Here is a 17,555-nt window from a genome sequence, read left to right on the forward strand (position 1 = left end):
ACAGGCTGGAAAGAACAATGACAGTTTTTCATAGTCTATCCCCCATCCCTGAGAACTCCTGCGGGAGGATCTCTGAGAACAAGAATTCTCTTGACAAAATTCCCAGCAGGTGGACAGCAGTCCTCGTACCTTGGGCCCACTGCGGGACCTGCAGGGGCTGGTAGCCTTCAGAGAACAAGAACATGACCTTATTCGCTGTGGCTCCAAAGGCGATTCCATAGGACCATCGGTTACTAAAAGTGCCCACAAAGTCCAGAGGCCTGTGGACAAGGAAAACAGCTTGTGACACCAGAAGGTTTCTGAGACTTTCCCACAGTTCATCTCCAAAGTTACCATCCCACTCTGCAGAGGGTTTATCCAATGTTAAAAAGTTGGTTCAGCTGATATTGACTAATGCCCTCTGTGCCAGGTCTGGGGCTAGGCCTGGGTTTAGGGCACCGAAGTGAAGAAGGCCAAATTCTTGCTCTCAAGGTGCTCTGAGTCATATGGACACAGGCAATGACATAAATTAAACATGACATAAAGCAAATGGGATGAGTTCCATCTATGAGGGGTACAGGAAGGAGCCTCAAGAGACAAGAGCAAGAGTATGTCCTAGAAAGGTTTGGGGTAGCCTGCTCTGCACCCAGCTGCCTTCTCTGAGAATTGTCCTTCTGATGTCCCTGATGAAGATCCGGGTATCGGTGACTCTGCTGGTACCCTGTGGTCACCCCTTCCTGGTTCCACCTGATTGGACTATGGGCGTCCACCTGACTTTGGATGGACCAATCACATTCCTCTTCTGGTTCTTTGGGTTTGTGACCCTGAGGACCTGAGCCAGTTAGCGTGAAGTTCTGGTCTGGAAATTCACGCCATGTTGGGATCAGAGTCGGTGCAAGAGGCCAGCTGAGGTTAGAGGGAAGCAGAGATTCTAAGTCAGATGACAGAGAAGAAAATGGAAAAATTGTGCTGAGGGAATCTCAGTGACATAAACAGTCAAAAAAAGAGAAAGAATCAATGTCCCATACATGCTCATTTCAAAATCTCCTGTTACCAGTTACACAGATAATTTCTGTGAGATCTGTGTAACTTTATTTTAAAACAAAAAAAAAAACCTTTCTTTTTCTTTTATGCAAGCAAGCTTGAGTGGATTTCTGTTCCTTGGAATCAAAAGAGCTTTCCCTAGGTTGGAGTAAACAATTGCATTTGGGAGAAAAGAAAAGGCTTTCCTAAGAAAGAGGCATTTCAGCTGAGCATTAAGGAAAAACCAGATGGCAGTGGGTAGGTTGAGCCAGGCATTGCAGCAGGAACTGGGATGCAGGAGCTGGGCCTCCCCTTCCTGTCCCATTCGGCTCCTTCTTTTTCACCTTCAAGCTCATCTTGAGCAGCCCCTCCTCAGATGAGCCTCTCCAAGCACCCACTCCCATTCTAATCACCCACCCTAACTTGTTGCCTCATCTGTGCTCCTGAGCACGAGTTCAGGTCCTGTTGCAGCTCATCTCCCTTGTGTTATTGCTTGTTTAGCAAACTATAAACCCCTTGGGTTGGGGCCTAGCATAGGACCTTACAAAGAGGAGGTGTGCAATGCACCTTACAAATGCTGGTGGAAATGTGTTCAATTCAACTGTGTTGAATTCTAATCAAGCCCCTCTGCAGCACTTAAGGGCTTTGTGAGGTTCACTTTCCCCATTTTTAAGAGAGAGATGGAAACCCTTACTTTTCTCATATCATGGTGGATGAAAAATGTGTATTTGCTTTATCAACTTTGGACTGTCTTGCAACTATGAGGGATTATTATTTGTTGAAAATGTGGGTTAAAACTTTTCAGAGAAGCAGGTGTTTAATGGAAAACTGTCCCAGGAACAAGTCAATTGTGCTATTGTAAAAAGTTTGCGTGCTTGATGTGGAACTCCTATTTCTTATAAAGTCCTGCTCTAGGTCCCACAGGCCAAATATCCAGGACAGTGTTGAAAAACTTTTTACCCACCAATCTCAGTATTTCTATGTGTTCCAACCAATGCAGCTTGGACTAGGTTGTTTGTGAGGGGCTCTATCTGGTCCTTAGGTGGTTTCCAAGATGAGCCCAGCTGCTGCTTTGAGCCAGCATGAAAAGTCCTTGTACAGTGTGGTTGGACTTCTCCCACCCTGCAGCCCAGGTCAGCCCTAGCCTCGGTCCTGACATCCTGGCTTCTTCTACCTTGTCCAGATCCCAAGTCTGAGACTTCAGCATGTCCACAGCTTGAGACTGCTCAGGTTATGACAGTGAGGGGATTGAAGAGAACATCAAACCAAAATGGGTTAAAGTCCTTGTCACTGTGTGGCCTTGGGCAAGTCACTTACCCTTGCTGACCCTGAGTTTGCTCATCCATTACCTGCACTATACCAGGTTGGCAAGACAGTTCATCACAATAATGTAGGCAGAGAAAATGTCTTAATGCATGGCTCATAGAGAGTGTGTCATAACTGTTAGCTGCTGTATCCCTATCATCATCATTAGTAGTAGCAGGTGATGAGGCACGGAGTTAAACAGTTGGAACTCAAGGAAAAATGTGATAAGGGCTAGAAAGGATTGCAGAGGCTCAGAATAGCAGAGCTCAAAAGGCCTGCAGAAGCTCCCCCATCAGCAGCATCTCCTGCCGCTTGCTCATGGCCCCATCCCAGCAAGAACAGGTCCCCAGTCTTGCTGTCTCCAGTGACAGGGAACTCTCTCCCTCCTGCCTCCTGAAGTAGCCACAGTCCTGGTTGTGGGGAGCCTTGCCCATAGTGGTCTGAATCTCTTTAAGGTGTTCTGAGCATTTCTAGCTACCTGGGGTACTGGGACATGAAGAAGCAGGACTGTGCAAAGGGGTAGAGGTAGGTGGCAAGAAGGGGTACTGAGAGCTACACTGGCCTTACAACTGGTGTTGACCCCAACCAAAAGGCACCCCAAGTCGTAGGAGTAGATCCCAGATCAACTCACATGATGATTCCAAAGGGGTTCCCCAGGAGGTAAGAAGTGCCAGCTCTCTGTCTACGATGCTCTCGTCTTTGGAGGAAGGACAAGACCAAAATGATGAAAAGCTGCCGGTAGAGAAGAAGGAGGGTCATGAGAGGGGCACATGCCAGCTTGGCCCCAGTGCCCTCACTGAAAGGAAGTGTGGTGGGAGCACAGAATGTCTTCCACTCCTTACAGTCCAGGGTTGGGGAGCTGGCCATGGGCATCCTTGAGTTTCCCACTGGGTTGTGGGGTGCAAATGTAGTCTTTACCATGAACTGTCTGGGAAGAGGATTGAACTCCTCTGAACCTCTCAGTTGCATTATTTGTAAAAAGAAAGTAATAACTAGTCAGTTTGCAAATCCTTCTTTGCTTTATATCTGTGGAGTCAGTCATGTTCTCAAGCATTTGATAGCATAATTTTCAAGGGCAAATGTAGGTGGCCTATCTTTTGGAAGAAAAGGTATCCACTGTATGAATTGGTCAAGTATTGCCTAGCAAGAAGGTTGCAGCAAATCTTATTATTTGGGGGTGGGGGTGGGGGGATTTATTTATTTATTCAAATTTATTTATTTATTTTAAAAAATTTAACAACAAACAAAAACATTAACATATGATCATTCCATTCTACGTATATAATCAGTAATTCACAATATCATCACATAGTTGCATGTTCATCATTTCTTAGAACATTTGCATCGATTCAGAAAAAGAAACAAGACAACAGAAAAAGAAATAAAACGAAAACAGAAAAAAAAAAAGATTATGCACACCATACCCCTTACCCCTTGCTTTCATTGATCACTAGCATTTCAAACTAAATTTATTTTAACATTTGTTCCCCCTATTATTTATTTTTATTCCATATGTTCTACTCGTCTGTTGACAAGGTAGATAAAAGGAGCATCAGACACAAGGTTTTCACAATTACACAGTCACATTGTAAAAGCTATATCATTATTCAATCATCCTCAAGAAACATGGCTACTGGAACACAGCTCTACATTTTCAGGCAGTTCCCTCCAGCCTTTCCATTACGTCTTGATAACAAGGTGATATCTACTTAATGCGTAAGAATAACCTCCAGGATAACCTCTCGACTCTGTTTGGAATCTCTCAGCCATTGCCACTTTGTCTCATTTCACTCTTCCCCCTTTTGGTCAAGAAGGTTTTCTCAATCCCTTGATGCTGAGTCTCAGCTCATTCTAGGGTTTTTCTCAATCCTTTGCTGCTGAGTCTCAGCTCATTCTAGGATTTCTGTTCCACATTGCCAAGAAGGTCCACACCCCTGGGAGTCATGTCCCACGTAGACAGAGGGAGGGCAGTGAGTTTGCTTGTTGTGTTGGCTGGAGAGAGATGCCACATCTGAGCAACAAAAGAGGCTCTCTTGGAGGTGACTCTTAGGCCTAAATTTTAGGTAGACTTGACCTATCCTTGTGGGGTTAAGTTTCATATGAACAAACCCCAAGACTGGGGGCTCAGCCTACAGCTTTGGTTGTCCACACTGCTTGTGAGAATATCAAGAATTCAACTTGGGGAAGTTGAATTTCTCCCCATTCTCACCGTTCCCCAAAGGTGACTTTGCAAATACTTTTCCACTCACTGATTGAATCACTCTGGGCAAATCTTATTTTTTTAACAAATATTTACTGAGCACCTACTATGTGCATGGTATTTTCAGAAGCTGGAGATGAATTTCAAATAGCCTGTATTCATTGATGTCATACTCACAGGAACAGAGAATTCAAGCACATTGTGACAGGCTATGGTGGGGAAGCACTGGGTACTATGGGAACTTGGCAAAGGGACAACTGATCTAGCCTTTTTATGGGGGAAAGGTGAATGTCAGATGGCATCCCAAAGAGGGAGAACACCTGATGTTATTGAAGAAGGAATATGAGTTTGCCAGTCACAGGGAAGGATATTCTAGGCAAAGGGAATAGCATCTGTAAAGACAAGAAGGTTAAGAACACAAAGGTGAGGGTAGAACTAGAGCAGGTCTATATTCCTGTAATGTGTGCATCAGGGACAGGAAAGATGAGACTGAAAATACAGGTAGTGGCTTTGAGCTGCTTATCTTCTGGTTGATGGGGGCACCACTGAATGGAGGTAACTGAGGTGGGTGTTCCTGTTCAGATTTCTCACTTTATAAGATCTTTCTGGTGGCTGGTGTGAATGGTGTGAGTGGGACAGGAGTGGAGTTAGGGGGCTAGAGGCTAGGAAGCTAGAGCAGAGGTTCCCGGGAGAAAGGAAGAGACCCATACTGGGCAGCAGTAGTGGACAGGGAAAAAGGAAGCAGGACTCTTTATACAAAGAAACTTTTCTTAGCTGGTGAAGAATTATAGCCAAAAAATACCACTCCTCTGAGTCTCAAACATGGTCCAAGAAAATATATTCTGATTATAGCAACTGACCATTCAATCTAGAGTTCCACTTATGAAACCTCTGTCTAGTTGGCTTTTTGTTTGCATTTCCTTCCCTGAGAAAAGGTCAATGTGTGGTCCAAGCTGGAGAGCTGAAAGATTTGTCTTTCCCTTATATATATAATAGCCCCCTCTACCTGCTCCATTGAACTGGCATTTGATGAGCAGAAGTCAAATGTATGGGGCCAATCTGTGTCAGTCATTCACAAGAGACCAGTGCTTTGTGGTGGGTTTTGTAGGGGGAGTAGGGATAGAGAACCAGCGTTTTCAACAGGTACTGATTGCAGACAGTTGCCATTATTACCATTCAGATTTTCCTTTCTTTGACAATGGAAGATATTTTGGTGGTGAAACCAGCAAGGTTTCTCACTGACTGGATATGAAGGGTAAAAAAAGAAGAAAAGAATGTGTCTAGGTTTCTGGCTGTGACAGCTGGCTGATTAATGGTGACACTCCCTGTCATGGGGGCACAGGAGAATAGTACATAATAATAGTTGATTATGTGGAGTTAAATAGCCTGTGGGTCCCCCAGGCAGATGTGTCCAGGATGCAAGCAAAGATCAGGAGGAAAGCCTGGGTCTGGGAGGCAAATCTGAGAGCTGGAGGGAAGGAGGTTGTGAGAGAGGAGATCAAATCTGGGAAGGGATACAGGAAGAAGAGGAATGAGCTTGGGGCAGAGCCTTCCTGAGAAGCATCAACATGGAAAAGGAAGAAGGAAGGGCCCATCCAGGAGACTGAGAAGAAGAAGCCAGTGAGGTAGGAGAAAACCAGAAATGGGGTGTACTGAAGCCAGGAAAGGAGAACATCATCAATTCCTTCAGATGTGAGACAAGCTCTGGAATGCATCTACTAGGTTTAGAAGTAAGGAGCTAATTATGTTCCCCCAAGACTGATTTCAGGGGATGTTGGTGGCAAAAGCCAGACCGGAACAGGGTGAGGATTAAAGATTGAAGATTATGTGAAGGTGTCTGGCCTTTGCATGTGCTCACTGAGGATTGCTCTTCCCTTGCTCCTTCCATCTGTCCCTTCTGAGAGCTATAGCCAGCCTTGTGAGTCTTCTCTTTCTTAACTACCCGAAGAGCTGCTGGAGGGGTCAACACCTAGGGAAGCCTGGAATCGCCAGGAATGCAGAATCCCCAACCTCAAATGGCTTCTTGGCTTGACCAGGCACCCCTGCTTCCTCAGGCTCCTTCTCTTGGTCTTCTTCCTTGGGGGTACCAGCCCTGCCCGTGCTCTCAGAGACCACCTGTGCGCAGAAGACTCACTAACCAGAATCTACAGCCCAGACCTCACCCACGTGCTCCAGAACTCCAAGTCCACCTACAGACTTAGCATTTCTTCTTGAGGTATTGAAGGCTTTGCAAATTCAAAATCTAAAATGGAACTCATCATTTTTCTCCCTGGTCTATTCTTTCATTCACCCCAAACCAGCTCTTCTAACCTCCCTAAACTGGTAAATGGCAGGTACTAGCATCCTTCTAGCTGTGTAAGTCAGAACCACCCTGACCTCACCCTCTCCTAATTTACTTACCAAGTCCTATTGTTTTTCCCTCCTGACCATCTCCAGTTGACCACCATCATCTAGGAGGAGCTAAATCACCTCTTACCTGGACCCCTGCAGGGGTCTCCTGATTGGACTCCCTGCCTCCTCGCTGCCCTCCTCTGACCTGATCTACACAGCACATTGCAAGCAGAAGACTCTCTAAAACCAAAATCTGATCCCACCACTCTCTTGCTGTAAGCACTTCAATGACTTCCCACTGTGCTCGGGGTGAAGACAAAACTCCTTAACCCTGCCCAGCAGGCCACATCAGTGCCCCACACGCTCCACTTTCCCTCCCTCCACAGAGTCTCTGCATGTGCTCTCTGCTCTGCCTAGAACGCTTTTACTCCTCTCTTTGCCTGGTTAACTCCAAATCTTCCACGACATCTCAACTCCATTGTATGTCCTTTTTGACTTCATTGAAAGCCAGTTATTCTAGTTTGCTAGCTGCCAGAATGCAACACACTAGAAATTGATTGGCTTTTAATAAAAGAGGATTTATTTCATTAGTTCTTCAGAGGAAAGGCAGCTAACTTTCAACTGAGGTTCTTTCTTACACAAGAAGGCACAGGGTGATCTCTGCTGGCCTTCTCTCCAGGCCTCTAAGTTACAACAACTTTCCCCAAGGTGATTCCTTTCTGCATCTCCAAAGACATGGGCTGAGCTATGAGGGCTGAGATGAGGTATGCTGAGCTGCTTGGGTTAAGCTCTCTCATTTAAGCATCCAGCCAATTAAATCAAACATCATTCATTGCAGCAGGCACGCCTCCTAGCTGACTGCAGATGTAATGAGCAACAGATGAGGTTCACATACCATTGGCTTATGTCCACAGCAGCAGAACTAGGTGCCTTCACCTGGCCAACTTGACACCTGACTCTAACTACCACACCAATGTTCCTGACTCCTGGGCTCTTCTTAACCCTCTGGCAGGGAATTTCATGCAATTCAAGGTTTTAGAAGGAAACAAAGCTGATGTCTCTCCTCTGCCCTATTTAGGCTTCTTTGCGTGTCTGTGTGTGGCAGCAGCCCAGCCTCCCCTCCTGCCCTTCCTTTACTTACTGACGGGATGAGGGAGTAATGAAGGAAGTTCTCCATGTCCACTGAACTGGCACAGGTAACATTTAGCTGCCTGGTCCTGAAAATTGGGTCAAAAACATGTCCACATGGTCAATTATGCTGTTGTCATTGACCCTGCAGCCCTGAGTATCGTACTCAAGTACCTGTCTTGTAGACCACTAAGACCACCTGATTTTTTTCAAGTTTGTTCTCAGAGTCATGGTCTCACCTGTGATGTGTCTTCCCTACTTGGGTAAATCTTCCTTCGTATTTCTTTCTCTAACCTGATTATCCAACTGCCCTAATGACTGGCTCCTTCATTTCCCGGGGACACAGTCAGGATAGATTCAAGTTTTGTTGGGCCCTTACTTTAGGGGAACTTCATTAGCAAAGCCGCAAAAATGTCTTACTTTTCTAAATGTCTAAAACTTCACAAAAAACCTGAGACCATGTAAGCACATGACTGGGGTCCTTTCCATCCTGCCAGAGCTGTGGAAGGGGCCTGTGCCAAGCGAGGGGCTCTGAAGCTTAGGCGTCACTAGCTGCACAGGAAATCAGCCTTTGGATTTGGTTTTCCGGAATCAGAAGTTGAGGAGCCTCAGCCTGCTCCAGGTCCACTGCTCTGCTATTGGGACACAGACTGCGGACTCTGTCCTCTGCACACCTCACCACCTGCAGGACAGAGCTGGCCGGTCTCACATCTGAAATACGTGACAGCAGCTTCACAGCTTCTCTTCAGAAGGAACCTCCTCCTTTTGGAGGCGCCTCCACGTTGTCAGCTCCCTGCTCTCACACCTCTGGCCTTGGCTCAGACTGCTCTGACTCCTGCAGGCTCCCCCTCCTGGGCTCCCTTCCCAGGCCAGCTCCTGATTGTCCCTCAGAAGACTCAGCGCAGAGCATCCTCCGGGAGGCCAAGAGCACACGTTTTCCTCCACAGTCCCAGAAGCTCCCAGCACGGAAGATGCCGTCTGACCCGCCTCTGCAGCAGCCTGGAAGCGGTGGGCTGGGGTGGGGTGAGCTGGCAGAGATGTGGAGGAGTGTGAAAGCCAGACTGCTGCTTTCAGGGGACAGCTGAGCATGTATAGCCATCTCTCCATCTCATCCCAAAACCTCAAAATGATAGGAAAAATGTTTAAGAAACCAAAAACATAACCCCACTTGAAAGCGGCCATCAGGGACACGGAATCCACAAGGCGAGCCTGAAAGACGGAGGACAGTTGGGACTGGGCCAAAGAGGAAGAGCTCACCCCATACAGCTCCAGAAAGTGGGGCCCACCAGAGGCTCCCCCACCTGTGACAGGAGAAGCCAGAGGAGGGTGGGGCTGGCCACAGGCCACCGAGAGATGAACTGGGGTGTCACAGAGAGAATAAGGCAGGACGTCCCTGTGCAAATGCCCCCTAAACTGCAAAGATTGAAAATACCTGCCCAGCATTACTGAGCCTGCAGACAAGTGGCTGTGGATTTTCTGTTGGGCACAGTGTAAACAGGCTGAAATACTCACTTTGAGAATTAATTTTGTGAACTATACTAAGAACCTTTAAAATGCAGTAATTCCATTTCTAGAAATTCTCCTTCTAAGAATACAAGCTAAATACATGGTCGGAGAGGTGCCCAAAGGCATGTGACAGACAGCTCGGGGCTCTGACTCTCTCTGCTCGCTGCTGCTCTAGCTCTCATCCTCCCCCTCCCGTGGGCATCTAAGCTTCCCAATGTAATGTATGTGCCTTGTAAAACATCAAAAATTAACAAGTGTGTAAAGCAGAAAATAAGAATCCATTCTCCTGCCAAAATTTTATATAACTTAGAAGAATTTAAGCACAAAAGGAATGAGGCTAAGCTTGATTCTCGTGTCATTGAAAACATAAAGGAAACTTCTATCAGAATAGACAGACCCGCCTAATTCTTTTTGATGAGCTGTGCTGCTGAGTCGTCTCCTGCTTAGAGGGGCTGAGCCAGGGCTTCGCCTGGTGACATCTCTTAACAGCTGAGCTCAAGGAGAGACTATGGTGTAATGCTCCAAATTCGGGGCCCGTTGCATGGAGCCTGGTCCACTTAGGCTAGCCCCACTCCAGCGGTGAACAGATAAAATAGATCCTCTAGTCAGCCCAAATTCTTGACCTCTGAGGTCCATACTGCTTCCTGGTAAGTCCAGGGCTGATTGGGCAGATTTGCTAAAGGGTAAACATCATCCACAGGGCAACAGCAAAACAGTGCTCCCCATTTTTAGAAGACCCTCATAAAACTGATGATATTTCAGAAATGGACTTATGGTATATTGTTAAGTGAAAAACAAAACAAAACACTATAACACCCAGTTGTTAACAGCAGTATGTCTCAGTGGTGGGATTGGAGGTCACTCAACTTTTCATATTTTTTATATATTTTCCTTGTCGATACAAAAGAGCTGTGTTGCATGACAGCTGTGCTTAGATTGGTGCCTGGCAAAGCAGACAGCGGTCAACACTAGTTAGATGAATGGCTGGGTTGCTTTTTAAGCAAGGAGAAGATTGAATGTGTCCCAAAGCAATAGAACACCATTCTGAAGGGAAAATGTCACGAAATCAGCCTGAAGTGAAAACAGGCAAGGTCTGTTTGTAAACAAAATTTTCATTGCTAAGAATTTCTTGGACAAAAATAGCTGCGGGGCCAATCTGATGAGAGACACAGAGCTGTGAGTCCAGAGTGCAGCCATCTGTGTATCCCGCTCCCTCCCCCAACACCCCTGTGCTGCAGGGAAAGGGGTGTCTCTGGGCTCCCAGAGTCCTCTGCTTCCTTAGGTCCTAACAACACCACTCCACAGCAGGGAGCTAAACACACCAGCACAGCTTTCATTGCTTGATGTCACTTTATCGTGCGTCACATTGTCTTAGACTCTGCTATTTTATATGATCCTAATTTAATCTTCACATGTACTTTGCAAGGTAGGTTGTATCATCCCCTTTGTAAGATGAGGAAACTGAAGCCAGGAGGGGTTTGGTAACTTGCCCACATAGAGGTGACTCTGGGAGCCAGGCTCCCCTGCACGTCATCATCCTCCCTGCCCAGCGGGGGCTCACACCTTAGATCCCCTGACCTCTGCACTGTGCATGACTCATCGAGGATCCCCAGAGCCCAGACCAATGCCTGGCACAGAGGCTCAGGGAACGTTTGTCAAATTCAGTGGAAACTTCCCTCGGGTAACTGGGGCAGAGAGGGTCAGTGACCAGGCAATGTGACACAGGCCTGCTCTATCTCAGCTCCAGCTCAGTAAGCCCAGGGAGCAGGGGGTTGGCCGACTTGCTGGCAGCAGGTAGAAATGTGTTCCCACCGTCTAGTGTAGAGAAGGATTAGGGAGGAGGGAAAAGGTGCATGCAGCATGCGTGTGTGCATGTGTGTGTACACACCCATGTGAACATGTGCACCTCTTTGGTGCACGTGTACACATGTGTGTCTCTGCGTGTGGGTGTGTTTGTGTGGACATGTGTCCATGTGTGCGCATGTGTCTATTCACGTGGTACCTCTGGCAGCACCTCGGCCTGCATGTTGAAATATCAGACTCTGGATCAGTCTTGACTTACTTCCCTCTGTGAACCCCAGGTATCACCAAGTTCAGGCAGCCTCCCAAGAATCCTACTTTGGGGTTCTGGGGCAGATGCCTGGTGTGCTGAGGGACCATCTTGGAAGAACCAGCTGTGTAATTTTCAGGAATTTTGTAAGCAGTTGTTAAGAGGTCATTGTCAGAACTGAGAGTGGGGGTAGGAATGGACAGTTGCACGCTGGTGTTTATGGCAGTAGTGTTCCCAATTTGCAATAGGATGGAGGTGGCTTGGGGGTACATCGACTGAGGAAAGGAAGGGGGAGCCGGGGTATATATATATATTACGGACTACTGTATGGCTGCAAAAGACATATTATCTTGCCTCACTCATATGAATTAATTATAATATACAAAATCAGAGAATGAAATCAAGAGACTAGATTATCAGGTTGGGGCCTATTTTAAAGGTTCCTAGATTGTAAGCTCTTACAGCAGTCACATCTATTCTGGAGTTATAACTATTATTTCTAAATTCTGAGATGCTGAGCGATTTGTGTATAACCTGTTCGTTCCCTGGAACTTCAGGTATTTGTGTGACACCTAAGACTTAGAGGTAGAGTTCTGCAGCTATGAAAGTCAGCTTTTACCCCACACAGCAACTGTTACAAAAGTTGAAAAAGTGATCAGACTTCTACTAGAGATATGAATGAAGCTGATCTGGATAGGACTAAGGTAAATCAGATACAGGGTAAAGATGATATGGTTTATATTTTAAAACGTTGACTTCTGTGTGAGACCAAAGGAAGAGAGGTTTATTTGGTGCAAAATTTATATATTAAATATGCATTATTTAATTTAACTTGTATGGTCAGTTTTTTCAAACACCGTGATTACACGGAACCTTGAGTAGGGTGTGAGATCTTGTTGGTTTGTGCAGATTAGTGTGATGCCCCGATACATCCCTAAGTAATTTGGGCAGAGAATAAAAAGAGTATTTGTAAAGTCCTCTAGGGGGCTGAAGACAAAAGAGGAAATATTTAACTTCTCTACCTGGGGAATTCCTGATATTCTCGCAAGCATTGGGGACAACCAATTTAACAGGCTGAGTCCTCGATCTTGGGGTTCGCTCCTGTGAAACTTATTCCTGCAAAGGAGAGGCTAAGCCTACTTACAATTAGGCCTAAGAGTCACCCCCAGAGAAACTGTTTCGTTGCTCAGATGTGGCCTCTGTCTCTAAGCCAGCTCAGCAGGTGAACTCATTTTGTTTCCCACTATGTGGGACAGGACTCCCAGGGGTGAGCCAGGACCCACGTCATGGGATCGAGAAAGCCTTCTCAACCAAATGGAGGAAGAGAGAGATGAGGAAAAACAAAGTGTCAGTAGCTGAGAAGTTTCAAACAGAGTGGAGAGGTTATCCTGGAGGTTATTCTTATGCTTATATAGATATCGCTTTTTAGTTTATGGCATATTGAGCAGCTAGAGGGAAGGACCTAAAACTGTTGAGCTGTGTTCCAGCAGCCTTGACTCTTGAAGATGATTGTATCACTATATAGCTTTTACAATGTGACCGTGTGATTATGAAAACCTTGTGTCTGATGCTCTTTTTATCCAGGGTATGGACAGATGAAGAAAAAAAAAAAGGACAAAAACCAAATAAGTAATAGGGGAATAATGAGAGGTTAAAAAAATTGGGTACATTGCAATGCTAGTGGTCAATGAGAGGGAAGGGTAAGGGGTATGGGATATTTGGGTTTTTTTGCTTTTTTCTCCTTATTTCTTTTTCTGGAGTGATGCAAATGATCATGGTGATGAATACACAACTATATGATAATATTGTGAGCCATTGATTGTATACTTTGGATAGACTGTATATGGTGCATGAAGATATCGCAATAAAAATATGTTTTTAATGAAAAAAGTTCATTGTTAAATTAATAAAAGCATATGTTATTAAAAATAAAGACGATAAAGACTCAAAACTCATCACTTCTTAATTATTTTGCTCCCTTTTACTATTAACCATGCTCTTGAAGCTATTTACACCCACAGAGGGTGCATGAGGAAACACTATCTAATGACTGCTACTGCACGTCTCTCCCAGCTCCTTGCTTAGTGACATCATGTTGGCAGCCAGGGTGAGATTAACTATACTATGGAAATCGGCAAACACTGCTGGGCAGGGCTCGGTTTATTGTTTTTTTACATGGTCTATAAAGTGGTGGAGAAAATGTCAAGAATGCAGATTTAAAAACGTATGTTATGTTTGCAGCCTTTCTTTTGTGAATAGTAAAAAATTTTTAAAAAGGCAGGAGGTGTCACGGATATTCCTCCAGCATCAAAAATCTTTATCAAATTCAGCGAAGATGAATGAGTGAAGCTCTGAGACGTCTCAGCTGTTTCACATTTATCTTACTCATCAACATAAATGAAATTATCAGCCAACCTTCATGCCAGACCTATACTCATTCCTCAGTTGCAACCACAGTTTGGTTAGCGATAGAGAGGGTGAAGAGGCCAGGACAAACCCTTCTGGTCTAGGCCAGCTCTGCTGCTAAGTCCTGTTTCTCCAAAGGCTAAGGGGACCCATGGGTCTCAGTGCAGTCACTTGTGAAGTGGGAGTCAGACTGCTCAGAGCTGTGAACACTTGCCCACTGTTGCAGCAGGCAGCCCCCTATTGTGAGCCATCTTCTCACGGGTCTGTGTCCCCCACGAAATGCGGGCTTCTCTAGGGTGGGCCCTTCTCTTTCCTCTCTGACCCAGCCCCTGACCCAACATCTGGCGGTAGCAGGTGCTCCCTAGTGGCTAATGCGCCCTAAGTGGACGGAGGCAAAGCCGACATTTCTCAAGGGCCATGTCAAGCTCTGTTCTGAGGACCAAGCGTCTATTAACTAATTTACTCCCCCCCAAAATCCTGTGAGTGAGGTGATCTTTTCATCCCAATTCCCTCATGAGGACACTGAAGCACCAAGAGATCAAAATCTTTGCCTCAACCTATACCACAAGTAAGTGGGGGGCTAAGGGGCCAGGACCTGAACCCTGAAAATTTGGATGATCCTATAAGTTCCATCCTACTATACAGTCTTCAGCATACTTTTTAGCTCCTGTGGCAGAGGCAGTCTGATATACTCCAGAAAAAAGACGAGAGAATGGCAGGGGCTTGTGAAGGTTGAGCATGGATTTGTGCCACAGGTCATTGTGCAGTGCTACCAGAATTCCACGGGGGGAAGTAAACTTCCTCTCAAAAATGAAATCCATGATGAAATAATGGGCTATCTGGGGGAAAGGAGAGGATAGGGGTACAGGGGAAATAAGACTGGTCATGTGTCAAAATTGTCGAAGCTTCTTTTACTTAATCAGCATGACAGTAACGGCAGCGATCAGGCATCAGATGTTTGAGTCAGGCATTGGGCTAACCTCTTAATTGTTACCTCTCTCAGCCCTGTCATGCCTCTGCAGTGCGTGCTGGCATTATTCCCACTGCAGAGAGGGGGAACCAGGCTTAGGGAGGTTAAGTAAATGCCCAAAGTCCCTGAGCTGGTGGTGGCAAAGCTGGAATTTGAACCCTACTTAGTATTTCCTCAACAGGAAACATATTCAGGGGCTATCTCACATTAAGACGTTGGTGGAGGCTCCATGCTTGGGGTCATGAGAGGGGACAGTGGCCCTCCACCCAGCAATGGTCAGATAAATCTGAACAAGAGGCTCAGATGCCAAACAACCCTGCCCTGTGAGAAGGACCGTGTTAGTCCAGAGTGTCGGGGCAATAACCAGAATGGAGAAGAGTGCCTGGAGGGAGGAGTGGAGGCCCTTGGGAGGAACCTAAGGGGGACTTCAAATGAATGTCAAGGGTCCGGAATACACAGGTGGCATCAAGAGCAGGTTTGTGTCCTTTGGGTCCAAACTTCCCTTTTGATTACAGACCCATTGGGCCAATTGCCTGCCTCCTGGTCATCTCTTTTTTGGATGGAGAGACACAGGTACCGCAAGTCCAACATGTCCCAACAGCATGCCCCCACCAACCTGCTTCTCCTCAGGGGCGTCCTCATCTCAAAAAGAACATGACCATCCACCCGTTAGTCCAAGCCAGAGACCCAGGGTCGGCATCAGCTCCTTCCTGTCCAATTCCCCCCCACATCAAGCCTGATCAACCCAACGTCTCCGGGGCCTGCCACATCCCACCACGCCTCTCCGTCCCCACAGGCACCACCTCGCCCACCGCCATCTGTGCCCGAGCCAGCGCAGTAGCCTCCCACCTGCTCGGCCACCTGCAGCATTTCTCCCTCCAATCCATTCTCCACCTTGTGATCAGAGGCAAGGTCCCTAAATCCATATCTGACCACATGTCTTCCCTGTTGTCTCTTAGTTTTTCCCCTTTCTCCAAGTCCAAGGAGCTGAGACTGGAGAGAAGGGAGGAAAGGGGCCTAGTCTCCCAGCATCTCCAGCTCCATGTGTGCCCTCCCATCTCTGTCCACCTGTCCTTCAAGCAGCCCCTCTGGTCCGTTTGCTGCCACGTGTCCTCTTCTATCCACCGCTCTCAGTCTCCTCCTTTCTCCGGGCCTCCCTTGTCATTCTTCCCTGTGTTTTAATCTCCTCTTTTATTTCTCTTTTCTTCCATATCATTCCTCATCATTCTGAACAGATGTAATATGACACACGACGGTGAAGAATCTATTACTTGTTATATTATGGAATAGCACTTCACTACTCAGGTCTTATATTTTTAAAGGTTTGGTTATGAATTCATAATTCCCAGGATCTACGTATTCCTTCCACAGTCTTGTTCTCATCTGATCTTTGCAAAACTGTGGGTTAGGTAGGCCAGGACTTACCAGACCTGATTTAGGGATGAGGAAACTGAGATTTAAGATTTGCTGGAAATTGCAGAGCAAGTACCTGACAGAGCCATAATTCAAAATGGGCCCTCTAACACCAGGCCAGGCTGTTTCCATTCCACGCCGTGGCTCCAAACTAAAGACATTCTGAAATCTATTCACTGACCTCGGAGCCCAGCATCCAGGACCCCCATCCACAGATCTCTACTCTTTGCAGGACCACTTACAGACCTCACCTTTCTCCCAGTGACCATTAATCAACAACCTCAAAGAGGGAAGTTGCCAGGAACATGCTGTCGCTCAGCAAGACCAGTCTCAGGCCCAGCTCCTAAAACTCACCTTGCCCTGGTGGACAGCATCTTGGGGTGGGAGCCCTGGAGCCCCAGTGAGCAATATTCTGGCAGAGGGAGCTTCTCGGAATCCTTCTTTGGGCTCTTCCTGGCTTTTGGTTATAACTGCTTCTGCTGATCAGGTGTTCTGCCTAGTTCTTCTCACAGCACCAAAAAGAAAAAAACAACCAGAGGAAAGATAAACATCCAGTCAAAGATTTACCAGCAAAATGAAAGCTCTTCCTTGTTGAAGAACACTGCTTGTTATTCTTCTTTGCATGCTGTAAAGCAGGAACTCTCTCCTTATTTCCTCTCCCCTGGGTTCTTGCTGACTCTTTGACTCCCTGCTGTGGGCACTGGGGGGGGGGGGGGGGCCCTTGAGCTCTCTGAGCTTTGCCCAGCAGTTGAGGCCCCTTTGGCTGGCTGTAAAATTTATTACAGGCAGTAAACTAGCACTTCATCTCAATTTGGTAAAACCAAAACCACTGGCTTCAAGATTTTCCTCTGAAATGAAGCAACCCATTTGCTGGGAGAAGGGGCTGGAGATGACTTCAAACCTGAAGCCACATGTTCCATGTGGCAGGCTGGCCAGCTGCACACTAGGAATTTCTGCTTCCCTTGCACACATAAGACTCTGCTTGGAAGGACCTGCCCAGGCAGGGGCTGTGCTGTTGCACATCCTCCATACCTGCCCCCGCCTCTAGGAGCAAACATGGGACTGGGTCTCCTCCTTGGAATGTCAGAAGTGATATGGGTTACTTCTGGGCCACAGCAGTTAAGAATCTCCCTGGCAACGTGGGACAGAAATCCCAGGATGAGCTGGGACTCAGCATCAAGTGGTTGAGAAAACCTTCTCGACCACAAGGGGAAAGACAGAAATGAGACAAAATAAAGTGTCAG

At 46.6% G+C, this 17,555-nt stretch overlaps 1 protein-coding gene across 5 annotated transcripts in view; it reads right to left on the reverse strand.

Annotated features, from left to right (window-relative positions):
• The window catches only part of LOC143673317 (stimulated by retinoic acid gene 6 protein-like), a 57,399-nt gene extending 40,409 nt beyond the window's left edge, over positions 1 to 16,990 (reverse strand). For 3 of the 5 annotated variants that reach the window (XM_077147641.1, XM_077147640.1, XM_077147639.1), the window contains exons 1-4: positions 16,666 to 16,990; positions 7,980 to 8,055; positions 2,939 to 3,039; positions 130 to 260 (exon numbers count right to left, since the gene is read on the reverse strand). In XM_077147641.1, the coding sequence (XP_077003756.1) occupies positions 130 to 260; positions 2,939 to 3,039; positions 7,980 to 8,055; positions 16,666 to 16,685 (328 nt within the window). In that variant the 5' untranslated portion in view covers positions 16,686 to 16,990. Of the gene's footprint in view, positions 1 to 129; positions 261 to 749; positions 886 to 2,938; positions 3,040 to 7,979; positions 8,056 to 16,665 lie in introns of all 5 variants that reach the window. The other 2 variants (XM_077147643.1, XM_077147642.1) reach the window with 2 other exon arrangements.
• Between the last annotated feature and the right edge of the window lie 565 nt (positions 16,991 to 17,555).

Source organism: Tamandua tetradactyla, chromosome 2 (genome assembly GCF_023851605.1).
Source record: "Tamandua tetradactyla isolate mTamTet1 chromosome 2, mTamTet1.pri, whole genome shotgun sequence".
Classification (NCBI taxonomy): Eukaryota; Metazoa; Chordata; class Mammalia; order Pilosa; family Myrmecophagidae; genus Tamandua; species Tamandua tetradactyla.